The sequence below is a fragment of the Phyllostomus discolor genome, chromosome 1 (assembly GCF_004126475.2).
Source record: "Phyllostomus discolor isolate MPI-MPIP mPhyDis1 chromosome 1, mPhyDis1.pri.v3, whole genome shotgun sequence".
NCBI classification, from domain to species: domain Eukaryota; kingdom Metazoa; phylum Chordata; class Mammalia; order Chiroptera; family Phyllostomidae; genus Phyllostomus; species Phyllostomus discolor.
In genome coordinates, this window is record NC_040903.2 from 24,237,037 (window position 1) to 24,253,216 (window position 16,180).

A 16,180-nucleotide genomic window follows, 5' to 3' on the forward strand; every position below is an offset into this window, starting at 1 on the left:
GCTGCTCAGTGAACTTAGGGGAAGAGTAAATGAACTCAGAGAGAACTTCAACATCATAAAAAAGGACCAGTCAGAAATGGAGGATACACTAACTGAAATGAAGAGTAATTTACAGAGAATCAGCACTAGAGTGCATGAAACTGAGAATCAAAGAGTGATTTGTAATATAAGAAAGCAAAACACACCCAATCAAATCAGCAAAAAGAAAAAAGGATTCAAAAATGTAAGGATAGTGGAAGGAGCCCTCTGGGACAACTTCGAGCACACCAACATTCACATCATGGGGGTGTTGAAGGGAGAAGAGAGACAGCAAGAAGTTGAAAAACTATTTGAAAAATAATGATGGAAAACTTCCCTAACCTGGTCAAGGAAATAGACATACAAGTCCAGAAAGCACAGAAAAACTCAAACAAGATGAATCCAAAGAGGCCCACAGCAAGATACATTATAATTGAAAGGTAAAAGGTTAAAGACAAAGAGAGAATCTTTTTTTAAATTTATTTTTTAAAAATATTTTATTTATTTTTTTTTTTAGAGAGAGAAGGGAGGGAGATAGAGAGACAGAGACACATCAATGTGCGGTTGCTGGGGGTCATGGCCTGCAACCCAGGCATGTACCCTGACTGGGAATTGAACCTGCGACACTTTGGTTCGCAGCCCGTGCTCAATCCACTGAGCTATGCCAGCCAGGGCTCAAAGAGAGAATCTTAAAAAAAATTATTTATTTTTAGAGAGGGAGAAGGGAAAAAGAAAGGGAAAGAAACATCGATGTGAGAGAGAAACACCGACTGTTGCCTCTACACCCCTAACCGGGGACGTGGCCTGCAACCCTTGCATGTGCCTTGACTGGGAATTGAACTGGTGACCTTTTGGTTCACAGGCTGGTGCATATTCCAGTGAGTCACACCAGTCAGGGTGACAAAGAGAATCTTACAAGCAACAGAGGAGCTCCCATAATGCTGTCAGCTGGTATCTCAATAGAAAGTTGGAAGGCCAGAAGGGAGTGGCAAGAAAATTCAAAGTGATGAAAAGCAAGGACCTACAACCAAGATTACTCTACCCAGCAAAGCTATAATTTAGATTTTATTAATTTTTTTAGAGAGTGGGGAAAGGAGGGAGAAAGAGAGGAGGAGAAATATTGATGTATGAGAGACACATTGACTGGTTGTCTCTTGCACACCCCTCACAAACTGGGGACCTGGCCAGCAACCCAAGCATGTGTCCTGACTGGAAATCAAACTGGTGACCTTTCAGTTTGCGGAATGATGCCCAATATACTAAAGCCACACCAGTCAGGGCTATTTAAAATAGAAGGACATGAAAAGCTCCCCAGATTAGAAAAAGCTAAAGGAGTTCATCACCACCATACTAGTGTTACTTGAAATGTTAAAGAGTCTTCTTTATGAAGGAAAAAAGATAAAAAACACGAACAATTAAATGGCAATAAATACATACCTATCAATAATTGAATAAAAAAACACAAAATAAACAAGCAGAACAGAAAGACTCATAGATAGAATATTTTAATGGTTGCTAGATGGGAGTAGGGTGGGGGTGGTGTGAAAAAGGTGAAGAGATTAAGAAGTACAAATTGGTAGTTACAAAATAGTCATGGGAATGTAAAGCACAGCATAGGGAATACAGTCAATAATATTCTAATAACTATGTATGGTGTCAAATGGGTACAGAATTTATTGGGATGATCACTTAGTAAATTATATGATGTCTTATTACTGGGGTATACACCTGAAACTAAAGGTCATCTGTAACTGAAAATATAAAATGATTTAAAAATACTATAAATTAGTTTTCAAGAAAATTTGGGTACATGAAAATTCATAATAGAAGTAATTTAAATAAGAAAAGCTCCACGTCAGTGTTTCACTTTAGGGTTTACTCTAACGTTAATCTGCGTTTTAATAGCATGGTAACACATGAAAAACAAGAATAAGGCAGTCCACGTGAATGAAACTGAAACACACAACGGGACAGAGAACAGATATGCAAACTCACCCTGGGGAAAAACAGTGATTTCTGGGCAGAACAGGAAACCACCAGGTATTAAATCTAATGAGGAACCATTCACTGAACTGAATGCCTATCAGGTGCAGTGGCTGCTGGATTTAAATTGGGGATCAAAACTGACAATGTTCTTATCCTCCTGTAGATAGAGCATGGTAGATAACTAGGGTTTTTAAAAAAGCAAGCAAGTATTTAAGTATAAATCATAAGTGTGAAGAGATTAAAGAATAGGGCATTTTGAAAAAATCAGAAGAAATACCAATTTTGGGGAGAATTATTTAAATAATATCACAGTAGGGCTCATCACATAAAAAGTGAAGTATTCCAGACAGAGGGAAGAGGCAGCACAAAAGTCCCTGGAGAGGGAAAGAGCTGGAAAATATAGGATCTCGGCCCGTCGGGAGTCCTGGGAGGGAGGTGCCAGAGAGGCAGACATGGGCCGGATCATGAATGCCTTACAGAACACATTAAGAAACCCAGAAATTGAAGGCTTTAAATTGAAGACAAACATAATCCAAATTACATTTTTTTAAAGAGTTTTATACTTTTTCCTTTTTTTAAAAGATTTTATTTATTTATTTTTAGGGAGGGAAAGGAGGGGGAGAGAGAGAGAGAGAGAGAGACATCAATGTGCGGTTGCTGGGGGTTCTGGCCTGCAACCCAGGAATGTACCCTAGCTGGGAATCGAACCTGGGACACTTTGGTTCCCAGTCCGAGCTCAATCCACTGAGCTACGCCAGCCAGGCAAATTACATTTTTAAAAGGTCAAATTGGCTGCTACATGGTGATTGGATTAAAAAGGAGCAAGAATGTTAACAGGAAGGTAAAATTACTACAGCATCAGAAGTTTAGTCAAGAAAAAGATCATTTAAAAATGAGCAAATATGAACAGGCAAGTTACAGAAGAGCACATCTAAGTGGTCAGTAAAAATACTAGTAGTGAGGGAAATTCAAATTAAAACAGGGTACTAGTTTTGATACTTGAGACTAAAAAATAAAAATCAGAAGAACTATAAAACCTGTTCCTGGTGGACATGTAGAAAAAAGTACATACCTTGCTGGTAGAAATGTTAAGTGTTCCACTTTTTCATGAAAGCAATATGAAAGTATCTAAATTCTAACATTTACCCTTTGGCCCTGTAACCCCACTACTAGGAACCTAGGCCACAAAAATAAAACCACAAGTATATATTTAATGTCACATTGTTGGTAGCGGCAAACAGAAGGAAAGGAAATAAGTGTATACACACATAAGTGAAACTAAGACTGTGGAAAAAAATGAACAAGCAGATTAGGCTGTTTAAAAGGAAAAGAAGGGCTACGTTAAAAATCGCACATGATCATATTTAGACATTCTATGAGCATCATGTACATGGGCATATGGATACAGAACTCACGGACAAGCTACACGAGGAGGAAACCCGGTGGCCAGTTATAGGCACCAAGAAAAAGAAGGTTCCTAAAGGATGGCACTGGCAGTATTGCTTGCCCGAACCCACAGACGTGTCTTGGTTCTTCTTTTAACCATTCCCCTCATTCATCAATCATATTACACTCTGGTTCCCCCCACAGAGAAAACAACAGCGGAGAACGTGCTGATCTGTAGAATGCATATTCAGTTCGCTGGATCATTTTCATATATGTAACTAAAAAAATTGGTTTATGCATCAGTCTCTGAGAAACTGGCTAGCAAGAAACATTCCCTTAGGGCTCTAGCTTCTTTTAGTATACTAATAAGATAGTTTTTTGAGCCTACAAGACCGAGGACCAGACCCTAAAAAGAAATAACCATATCAACTTCCGGGACACCTGACAAGGAGACTATCAGGACTTTGCCAAAATACCACCAACCCCTATCTCTTCAGGCTACAGGGAATTTGTTAAAGCATTCTTTGGAAGCATGAAAAAGTTAAAGTAAGGGTTTGGAACAATCTACTATTATAGATCAATCAGAACATAACATTTTAATCTCTCAGAATTTAGAATTTATCTTATATAGAATTTTACAGAAGAGAATGGAATAATTATGGATAGCGGTTTGACAAGATAAACACTTATGTCACTGTACCACCTCTAAAAATGTATTATAAGTAACGTTTCACTAAATGACTATGGCAACATTCATTTTTGCATCTAAACTTGTTTACGTCAAGACTGTTTAATTCTATACAAGGATCCAACAATACCCAAATCTACTGGTTTCTGAGTTCCAAGAGTTTGGACAGGGAGAGGTTTCTTGTTAGCTAAATTTGCTGACACAGTGAATGCTGTACAGCAAACAGCAAGATTTTGGATAATGAGCTGATCTAAATTGTATCTTTGGGGGGGGATCACTTCGTAAATTATAAAAATGTCCAACCACTAAGCTGTGCACCTGTAACTGATATAAAATATTTTTAAATGTCAATAGTAAATGAAAAAAATTAAAGGATTCTTATCTATTCATTTTGAGTTCAGATAATGAATGTGGAGAGAAAAAGTTCAGCTACTGTGGGATAAACGTATAGTCCTATATTTTATGTCCCAAAAGGTAATCCTAAAACATTTGATGAATACCATAAATATATCCTGGGCAATACAAAGATAAGTATATCAAGAGTATAATTCTGTGTGAAGAGAGATGATGATATCTTCATGCCATTCCTACTGAGGAACATTATCAATTTCATCCTACAGTTGAATAGAAGTTTAGAAGCCAAGCCATCTGCCCCAGTAAACACAGAGCCAGCAAGCAGCAGGGCCGGGATTCACACTTGGGCTTGTCTGATGCCCCTACCAATGTCATACTCCTTTCAATCCTACCAAAAAACTGTTAAGAAAATTGGATGCCATAGTTAAATGGTCAACAACAAAGAATGGAGGTATAAGCAAAAGCTCAAACACATTTAAAAATGTTAATTCAAGCCCTGGCTGGCGTAGCTCAGTGGATTGAGCGCGGGCTGGGAATCAAAGTGTCCCAGGTTCAATTCCCAGCCAGGGTACATTCCTGGGTTGCAGGCCATAACCCCCAGCAACCACACATTGATGCCTCTGTCTCTGTCTCTCCCCCCTCCCTAAAAATAAATAAATAAAATATTTTTAAAAAGTTATATATAAAAAAGAAAGCTCTAAAAAAAGATTAAAAAAAGGTTAATTCATAAACTTTTATAAGTACAACAGAAACAAAGCAGTGCTGACTCTGGCAGGAGTCAGTAAGTTTTTGAAAGTAAGATCTAAAAAACTCAAATCCTGCTCTTTCAAGGTGTTGGGAGAAGGCTACTGTATGCGTGACGGCATAAACTGTTGTAAAATGAGGTGAGTAGATGTGGGCAGAGTCATTCTGGACAGTGAAAGCACAGTCAATATAGCAAGGGGTGATATACACACACGCACCATATGTAGTACACATTAACCTGTACTGTGGGTTTCTCACCCCTACTGTGAAATTTGTCATAAGAATTTTCACAGGAGAAATCCATTTGTTAAACTTTAAAAATTTACCTTATTCTTTACTGGGTCAATATTCTTTACAGGTGTGACAGAAATAATTCTCACAGGGTTCTCTTCATTTTCACTCACTCCAGTTTCTGCTGCCTCTGAACTCTGTTCCCTGTTGAAGAAAAATAACCACTTCTTTATGTCACCACATGAACAGAATGTTTGCTCTCTCACTATACCAATAAAGAAGTAAGAACCTGCCCTGGCTGGCGTAGCTCAGTGGGTTGAGCTCGGGCTGTGAAGCAAAGCATCGCAGGTTCAATTCCCAGTCAGGGCACGTGCCTGGGTTGCAGGCCATGGCCCCCAGCAACCGCACATGGATGTTTCTCTCTCTTGTTCTCCCTCCCTTCTCTCTCTAAAAAATAAATAAGTAAAATCTTAAAAAAAAAAAACAAAAAAAACAAAAAAAACCAACCTCAGCCTGGTTTAGAAGGGGCAGTGTTAGAAAGAGTCAGATCAGTGGTTACAGGCCACTGGTCTATTGCATCCTGTTATTTTCTTTAAAAGATTTTATTCATTTTCTTAGAAAGGGGAAGGGAGGGAGAACAAGAGGGAGAGAAACATTGATGTGCGAGTGAAACACCGATCAGTTGCCTCTCACACGCCTCTCACTGGGGACCTGGCTCGCAACCCAGGCATGTACCCTGACTGGGAATCGAATTGGTGACTTTTCGGTTCATAGGCTGGCTCTCAATCCACTGAGCCACATCAGCTAGGGCTATATCGTGTTACTGATTTCCATATGACCTTACTAATATAAAATAAAAATAGCTATCTAAAACCATCTGAGAGAAAGATTAGTTGTCAAGAAACAAAATAACATGACTATTCTAAGCCTACCTCTTGGGGGTGAAAAACTCTAAAACAAAACAAAAATGCAGTGATAGATTATAGTATGTCTCCAGTCTGTTCTTAATGCTCTGCAAAGGTGGGGGCTACAAGAATCCACAGGGGAGGTGATTGAGCCCCACAATCTCTGTGAACCACAGATTTCACATTAATATTCTGTATTTCAGGGTTGGTTCTCCTGGTAAGAATGTGTTTAAAACACCACCAGTTGCGTTTATTCTTTTTTTTTTTATTCATGGTTTTTTTTTAAGATTTTATTTATTTATTTTTAGAGAGGGAAGGGAGGAAGATGGAGAGAGAGAGAGAGAGAGAGAGAGAGAGAGAGAGAGAGAAACATCACTGTGCGGTTGCTGGGGGTTATGGCCTGCAACCCAGGCATGTGCCCTGGCTGGGAATTGAACCTGGGACACTTTGGTTCCCAGCCCGTGCTCAATCCACTGAGCTACGCCAGCCAGGGCCGTTTATTCTTAAAATTTCATGGTCCCTGGCTGGTGTAGCTCAGTGGATTGAGTGCAGGCCTGCAAGCCAAAGGGTTGTGGGTTTGATTCCCAGTCAGGCACATGCCTGGGTTGCAGGCCAGGTCCCCAGTAGGGGGCATGTGAGAGGCAGCCACACATTGATGTTTCTCTCTCTCTTTCCTTCCGTTTCTCTGTTTCTAAAAATAAATAAAGAAAATCTTTTAAAAAATATATAACATTAAAAAATTCTTTAAAAAATAAAAATAAAATTTCATGACTAAGAATAAAATTACTTATAATTCCTCATTATAATAATAAAATTAGTCATATTATAAAAATTTAACTTTTCTATACACTTAGAGTGCTGTAGTACACTTTCAATTTTCATCATTATTTATACCAAAATCCAGCATGGTTATTCTATATCAAAACATTTCCTAAAATCTATTTTTGTGATACTGAGTAGTGAGTGATAGTAACAAAAACAAATGGAGAGAAGAATTACCTTGATCGATTTCCGGTCGAAGGGTTCAGTTCTGAATTTACATTAATATTGCTTCCAGTCTCAGCTCCAGTGCCTCTAACATATGGTTTCCTTCCTGTTGCTGATAAAGGCTTGTTTACCGCACCTAGTACTCCAGCAGGTTTTGGCTAAAAATTACACATACACATGTTATTTTATATCTTATTGAAAAGAATAATATAAATTTAGGCACATGTAAGAAGTATTGTTTAGCTTAAGCCAAGAAATTATTATTACTTTCAAAAGTTAATCTTAATTTGTTAAAAATGATAATTCAGTAAAACTTTATCTGAATACAATAATTATAAGTCATTACCTCTACTTAATAACTAGGCAATATTTAATGATTTTTTATTGCTCAATCAAAATGAGTGTCCCTCAAACACAGTGAAATGTAACAATACAAAATTTATTACAGGTAAATTATTGAGCATACATAGTAATAGTTCAGATAATGTTAATCAAAATTAAATTTCCTTTACTCTTTCAGGTGTCATATTAGTACTTTTATAGAGTATAATGTCTAACTGATTAATACTTTAAAATTATTTCCTCTCTTTATCTTATACACATAAATTTATTATACTTTTCAGGAAAATCTGCTTTGTGGATTCTAAATAACCTGAAGCCTATTAGGATCGACAGGAACACAAAGTGGTTCAAGGCCAAACAAACAAACAAGCCCGAGAGAACAAATGCTTTAGATGATACAATCCACAACATCACCCCTAAGAACCAGGATCTATAAAATCTGAGGCTAGTTAATGGTTATTTCTAAGAATATCACAAGTAATACACACAAGACAAAGATCCTCAAATTATCTAGTACACAGTACCTTTCCTGTTAACAGAAGTACTCTCGTCTCTTCTGAAATATAACTCTTATCATTACAGAAGTCCTATCAAAACAAATAAAAACCAAAGGGAACATATGTATTTTTATTACATTTGTGCTTACATATCAATTAATCAAATAATCAAAGCATATTTAATGAAGCATATCCTAAGTCTAGCTTCATAATTAAATCAACAGTACATAAGACCTAGGCACATGTCAGATAAGTTACTTAAATCACATTTAAAATAAAACACATTTCAGGTGGCTCCATAATGCAATGGATAGTACATTGGACGTCTGAAATAAAACACATTTTTTTCATATTTTGATTTTGTCCAAATCATAAAAGTAAATACACAGCCAGAATATAATTAAGGGAATTATACTGTTCTTTGGTAGGTGTAGTACTGACCAGTTGCTGAATGAATTAAACCAAATGTGGACACTGAAGATACTTTCTTGAAAGTTATATTTATATAAAATTTAAGAAGAGCTCAGCCCTGGCCAGGTAGCTCAGTTGGTGAGAGTGTCATTCTCATACACCAAGGTTGTGGGTTCAGTCCCCAGTAAGGGCACATACAAGAACGAATCAGTGAATGCATAAATAAGTGGAGTAACAAACTGATGTTTCTCTCTCTCTAAAAATCAACAAACAGAAAAAAATTAATAAAAACGGTTCAGATTTGATCCTTTGATGCCTCTCTGTTAAATATCCTGGGAACAGCATACAAATAAACCACAATTGTGTCACAGAAACAAAATTATTTACTACAATCAAGAAAGTAACTTTCTCTTACTATGTTTACCTCCACACTTGTGTTACAGGAAAAGAACAGGAGGCTCAAATGTGCCCATAAAGAAATAACACTTTTGGCATGTGTTCTAGGCACAGCTGTATCTTTTTTTCTTTTCTTTTTGCACAAAGGCTTTTATGTGGCTAAAATAAATGTTACAAAGCCTGGGCACAAGAGTTCTTTTATTTTATTCATGAAGATACACTATAGTCTCGCTAGACTGTCTTACTATGCCTAGTTTTCCAGTGTTTCAATTTATACCAGATTAGCATAGAAAAGGAAATGAGGAAAGCTGCTCAATGAAAGCAGAAAAAACCTAAGTTATTATTAAGAAGGCCAAGAACATCTAAGTTTCAAATATCCAATAAAAAACCTATTAAATTATGTGTAGTGATAAAACAATTCTCGTCTTGAGAGTGGTGTGACTACTGTATGAAAGCTCGATGTGGGTACATGCTGTCCCAGCCATGAGAGTGCCGGGTTACCAGTAAAGGGACTCACACTCAGGAGCTCACTTAATATCTGTAAAGATAAGTAAATTCAATTGAGGGCAAATAACTTTGTGATCTTTATAATTCCTCTGAAAAATCTGGCATAGTGAATGACAAATAGAAAATAATTAAAGATCTAAATAATTAAATACTAAAGCTGATTAAAACTGTCAAAGGATGGCATTCAAAGCAGGAAGCTCCGTTTCTTGGATCGTTCTTCTGTAAATTACTATGGGGGGAGGCATCCTCTGAAGTACATCTTCAGGTTTCAAAATGTGTAAAAAATATTTAAGTGCTATATATTTCCCAATTAAAAATATTGAGAATTCTGTCTTTTAAACAAAGCACAGGAAAGTTAAACTTTAAAATACCACTTTAAAGCAGGAAATAAAGAATTTTTAAAGTTTAAAAAATTGGTAACAGTGAATCATTATTATTAAAGGAAATAGTCAAAAGAAAAATATTAACTAAATATTCTTTCTCTTCTTGATATGACTAAAAAAATTAGATGGAAAAACTTAAGTGAGCTTCGTTTGGTTGGCTGGAAAACTTAATTTGCTGATGGAATAAATGTACTATGTATTAATTACTAATATAATTTCCTGAACGCTTACTATGTGACAAACTTATAAACCTAGTAATCACTCACAGGTATTAGTATAATCTGTATTTCATAGATGAAGAAATTGAGGCTTAGAAAACTTAATGTCTGAAGTCTCTCAAGTTAGAAATGGTTGATTAGAATCCAGGTCTATCCATTGTCAAGACCAAGTTCATTAATTCTAAATTTTCATTTCATATATATAGTGTATATATAAAAATGTATATATGAATGTGTGTATCCATAGATATTCACAGTGTTTCACACATTACATACTAGATATATCCAGAAGGAATAGCTAACTTAAGAACACCACCACCAAGCTTGGTTTGTACTCTCCTACTCTGTAAGGTTAGAATGCTGTTGTTCGGGGCTTTGGAAGACACTCTCCCATTTCTTCATAAACTCACAGAGGTATTTTTTACTCTATTGTCAAGACAATCCAATATTTGCCACTAGGGGTGATGGTAACTGAAATTTATATCAGTTTGTGTGGTAGAAAAATGAGGGAAAAGAAAATTACCTTTTCAGGTTGTGTAAAAAATTTCATTGGAAGGACTGGCTCCTTTGGTGAATCAGCATTGCACAAAGCACTTTTACTATTTATAACACACAGGGCCACATCACATACTGTATAAAGTTTCTAGGGAGGAAAAAAAAAAAAAAAGAAAGATCATACATAGCTTTTAGTAGTGCAAAATAATTATAAGAACCAATTTTATCCAAAGTATAAAATGGAATCAAAAGAAGGATGTGTGGTTATTTATTCCTTGAATATTTCACATTTGTATTTGACATTTATTCTTATGTAGCCTCCTGGCAAACAAACAAACAAACAAAAAACCTGTAATTTAACACAAATGCCAAGGATGCATTAAAAACAGCAAACAGTAGCTCAGTGGATTGAGGTCTGGACCGCGAGCCGAAAGGTTACAGGTTTGATTCGCATTCCGGGGACATGCCTGGGTTGCAGGCCAGGTCCCTGGTTGCATGCACATCAATGTTCCTCTTCTTCTCTTTCTCCCTCCCTTATCCTCTCAAAAAATAAATAAATAAAAGTCTTTGCCCTGGTTGGTGTGGTTCACTGGATTGAGTGCCGGCCTCTGAACCAAAAAGGTCACTGTTTGATTCCCAGTCAAGGCACATGCCTGGGTTGCAGGCCAGGTCTCCGGCTAGGGGCGTGCAAGAGGCAACTGATCAATGTAGCTCTTGCACATCAATGTTTCTCTCCCTCTCTTTCTCCCTCCCTTCCCCTCTCTCTCTAAAAATATATATATATATAAATAAATAAATGAAAAACCTTAGAAAATATAGCACACAAACCAAACTAACCCAAAGGAAACGTACAAAAGAATACTTTCTTGTCTGTAATTCTCACTGAAAGATAGCACAGTTGTAATTTTATTAGCTTTTATCCCCTTGCTCTGTAGAAATTTTGTACTTTTAAATATTTTATTTATTTTTAGAGGGGGAAGGGAGGGAGAAAGTGAGGAAGAGAAACATCAATATGTGGTTGCCTCTCACGTGCCTCCTACTGGGGACCTGGCCTGCAACCCAGGCATGTGCCCTGACTGGGAATAGAACCAGCAACACTTTGGTTCACAGGCTGGCACTGAATCCACTGAGCCCCACCAGCCAGGGCTGCTCTGTAGAAGTTTTAATGTCTTTTTCAGAGTAATAAACAGTCCTTAAATAATAGAATTCAACTGTAATGAAATCCAATAAAAACTGACTAAAAATATATGTATTTGTATAAACATTCTATAATCTAATATAGCATGTAATAGAAAAAACAATTGGGGCAAGGACCATAATATTTTTCCCTATAACATCTTTTTTTTAAATTTTTAATTAAAACATTATTTTATTTATTATTTTTTAAAAAGATTTTATTCATTTATCTTTTAGAGAGGGAAGGGAGGGAGACAGATAGAGAGAGAGAGAGAGAGAGAGAGAGAAACATCAATGTGCGGTTGCTGGGGGTTATGGCCTACAACCCAGGCATGTACCCTGGCTGGGAATCGAACCTGTGACACTTTGGTTCGCAGCCTGCGCTCAATCCACTGAGCTATGCCAGCCAGAGCTATTTTTTCCTATAACATCTTAATACCCAGTGGCCTCATATATCTTACTTCATTTGTCTTGGATTCATCTGGAGACTGGGCATCTTTTGTTAACTTGATATTTTCTGCCATCTTCTTCATAAAGGCATGGCTATTGTTTTCATTCTTTGTCATTAAAACTTCAAGCATGAACCATAGGCACCTAAATGGTAAACATATTATTCACCTATTAAAGAGACTAAATAGGTATTTGTGCTTAAATGGATTAAATATCTTCTTGGGAAGTTCTGTTGCTTGCATATAATGAGAGTAAAATATAAAGAAAATCCTAATCATTAGTAGAAATAGCCTGTTAATAATATGCAGTTCAATGGAAAGTTAAATAACAAAATATTAAACATAATGAAAACATAGCTTAATATGAAAAAATCTGACAGTTTCATGAGGCACAAAAACTCATTCTATAGGTATTCAACGAACGTTTAGGTGACTTCACATGTATCAGTGCCTGGCAATGATGAGCAAACCAGGATAAGTATGCAATTCTTCTGTGTCATAACTGAACTGCATATGCTATGAGGCCGATGTGCATAATAACAAGTCACTCAGCTAAGTGGTCACATCTCAAACCATTTTTCCTGTTTTCCACTTGTTACTGTACACTCAATTCATCAAGTATCTGAAGGGGACACCTGAATTTCCAAGTAAAAGGCTAAATCAGGATGAACATCAGAATCGCTTGGGGAACTTAAACTGACAAACCTAGGCTAAAGCCTGTTTTTAATAAGTTCCCAGGATGATTCCCAGGCACCATGGCGCTACTGCTTTACTGCATCAACAGGGAACAAATCATTTGGTGATAATCTATGTGTACTTCTTTGTCTACATTTTATGTAAGTTTTAAGAAACTACTGTAAGGGAGAAATTTAGCATTAGGTTAATGGAGTTTGTTTTTAGTAGACCTGTCTTACAAGAAATATTAAATCTGAGTTCTTCAGGATGTAGTGAAGGGACACTAGACAGTAACTGGAAGCCATAAGAAGAAATAAAGAACACTGGTGAAGGTGACAATGTAGGTAAATATAAAAGCCAGCATTATTATACTTTTGATTTATAACTTTTTAAAATATATGATGTTAAAGGTAAATGTATAAAATAATTATCTCTATAAATGGAAACAATGTAAAGATTTAATTTATAACAATAATATGAAGGGCATAGGATAGATATACATAGTAGCACAGTTTGTATACTATTGAAACTAAGTTGCTATTATTCAAAACTTGGTTGTTACAAGTTTAAGATGTTAATTGGAATCACTAAGTAACAAAAGATACATAAGATATAGAGAAAACAAGTAGTTACTTGGCAGAAGTAAATCCTTCCTTTATCAGTAAATACTTTATTTTTTATTCATTATTTTATTATTGTTCAATTGCATTTACCCCCCACCATCTCGACCTCAGCTAAACCTACCTCCCTCTCTTGCTTTCACCTCCCCACCTTGGTTTTGTCCATGTGTCCTTTATAGTTGTTTCTGAAAACCCTTCCCGCCCATTATGCCCTCCCATCTCCCCTCTGGTTAGTGTCAGATTGTTCTTAATTTCAATGTCTCTGGTTATATTTTGCTTGCTTTTTTCTTTTGTTGATTAGGTTCCAGTTAAAGGTGAGATCATATGGTATTTGTCCCTCACTGCCTGGCTTATTTCACTTAGCATAATGCTCTCCAGTTCCATCCATTCTGTTGCAAAGGGTAGGAGCTCCTTCTTTCTTTCTGCTGCATAGAATTCCATTGTGTAAATGCACCACAGTTTTTCAATCCATTCATTTAATGATGGGCACTTAGGTTGCTTCCAGCACTTGGCTATTGTAAATCGTGCTGCTATGAACACTGGGGTGCACAGGTTCTTTTGGATTGGTGTTTTAGGGCCCTTAGGATATAATCCCAGCAGTGGAACTGCTGGATCAAAATGCAGTCCCATTTTTGGTTTTCTGAGAAAATTCCATACTGTTTTCCACAGTGGCTGCACCAACAGTGCACTAGGGTTCCCTTTTCTCCACATCCTCTCCAACACTTGTTTGTTGATTTGTTTATGATGCCTGGTGTGAAGTGGTATCTCATTGTGGTTTTAGTTTGCATCTCTCTGATGGCTAGTGATGCTGAACATCTTTTCATATGCCTCTGGGCCCTCTATCAGTAAATACTTTAAATGAAGATAAATTAAATCTTTCAATTAAAAAGCAGAGATCAGAATGAATTAAGAACCCCCCCCCCCCACAGGCTGTCTACAAGAAACTCAGTTTACATATAAGAATGTAAAAGGATAGAAAAATATATGTCATGAAAATAGTAACCGAAAGAAACTAGTGTCTATTTTATTATCAGACAAAATGAATTTAGAGTAAAAAAAAAAAAAAGATTACAAGAGGCCCAGAATGACTATACCAATAAAGGTTCAATCCAGCAAGAAGCTGTGACTATTATAAATAAATATGAACCTAACAACAGAGCTCCACAATCTTTGAAGCAAAAATGGACAGAATTAAAGAGATAAACTGGTAGTGCTAACAATAATAATCAGACAGTTCAATAACCTATTTCCAACAATGGAGAGAAAAACCGGAGAGAAGATGAATTAAAAACAAAAACAAACAGAAAACTTGGTCTGGTTCGAGAGAGCGACGTCAGAAGATCTTAAATTCACCTCTTCCCATGGACACAAGAGTCTACAGCTACATATAGAACAATTTGCTCTTCAAATACCATACAGGGTGGCTGACTGACAACCACACATTGGGAAACAGGAAGAAAACCATATCTAAGTGGGTAGGAAAGGCTAATAAACACAACCTTACCCTAACCCGTAATCCTAGAGGGAGCTCAAAACCTGGAACTTCACCCTGGAGGAACAAAGGATTCAAACCCCACATTGGGCACCCCAACTTTTAAGACGCTTTAGAGATGAGCCCCCAAAACATCTAATTTTGAAAACCAACAAGGCTTGTATCCTGAGATCCACAAGATGGTAGCAATCTGAAATGGACTCATGTACTTGAACTTACTAGCCCCAGGGTCCAGCTCAGAGGCAGCTGATCATACCCAGACTTATAGTGAAGGAAATTCACCTGCTTATAGTAAAACCTCTTCCCAAGGGGCAGGCAGGTAATTTAACACACACATTTAGAGACCTTCTAGAATACCCTTTGGGGATGGAGACTGGCAGGTGCCATCTTGGTACTCTCCCTTTGCCATGCTCCAGAGAACCCATAGCACCAGAAGGGACCCTTTACATGAGTCTGATGCCTCATTTTTCTGTGGCTGCTGCCCAGGGGATACCTCTTCATTGGCTGGCTCTGGAGTCCAGGGGCTTGTATTCTTGGTCACATGGGACTGTAATAATTGGTGTCACCTAGAAAGGGGCACATATGTGCCTGGTGCTCTGATTTTTGTGACTGTTCCAGGAGATACATCTACATCACCTGGCTCTGGTGGCCAGTGGTGCCTATGCTTATGGGTCCCACAAGACTGTACCCAAGGTTTCTTAAACAGCTACCACCCCCAGGGCACAGCAAAGATCAACAAGACAGGGGCTCAGTGTTTCTGTGAAGGAAGCCTATTAGCTAATCATCCTGACTGTGGCCTGAGGGGCAGGCCTCTAATTTCACACATCTGCGAGCTAACTATAATCTTTACCCAGAAGGTAGGAGGTATCTTCATGTTTACCCTGTGCCATACTCCAGTGCACCAGTGTCTCTTAGAGGAAAGCATTACATGTACCTGGTGTCCAGTTTTTGTGGGTGACACACAGGGGACTCCCTTCAATCCCTTGGTTCTGGTGGCCAGAGAGGTTCGTGTTCCTTGGTCCCGTGGGACTGCGGCAATAGGAAGGACAATTCATGATAGACTACCATCCCAGGACACTGCACAGACAGTGGACTGAGGCCCACTTCCCCGACTTTCTGTGAAGGAGGCTTGTCCGAGAGGCAGGCTTCAGGTTGGACACACATGTAGTGGGGCCCACAGAGCTGTCTCAAGGATCACAGGCTGTGGAAGCCAGCTTGGC

The 16,180-nt window shown here is 37.6% G+C and overlaps 1 protein-coding gene across 3 annotated transcripts in view; it reads right to left on the reverse strand.

Moving 5' to 3' along the window:
* Window positions 1-16,180, reverse strand: part of PDS5A (PDS5 cohesin associated factor A) — a 119,767-nt gene that overhangs the window by 13,029 nt on the left and 90,558 nt on the right. For all 3 annotated transcript variants that reach the window (XM_028507080.1, XM_036019899.1, XM_028507081.2), the window contains exons 27-31: window positions 12,186-12,318; window positions 10,577-10,696; window positions 8,166-8,228; window positions 7,312-7,457; window positions 5,503-5,611 (exon numbers count right to left, since the gene is read on the reverse strand). In XM_028507080.1, coding sequence (XP_028362881.1) covers window positions 5,503-5,611; window positions 7,312-7,457; window positions 8,166-8,228; window positions 10,577-10,696; window positions 12,186-12,318 — 571 coding nt within the window. The remainder of the gene's footprint in view (window positions 1-5,502; window positions 5,612-7,311; window positions 7,458-8,165; window positions 8,229-10,576; window positions 10,697-12,185; window positions 12,319-16,180) is intronic.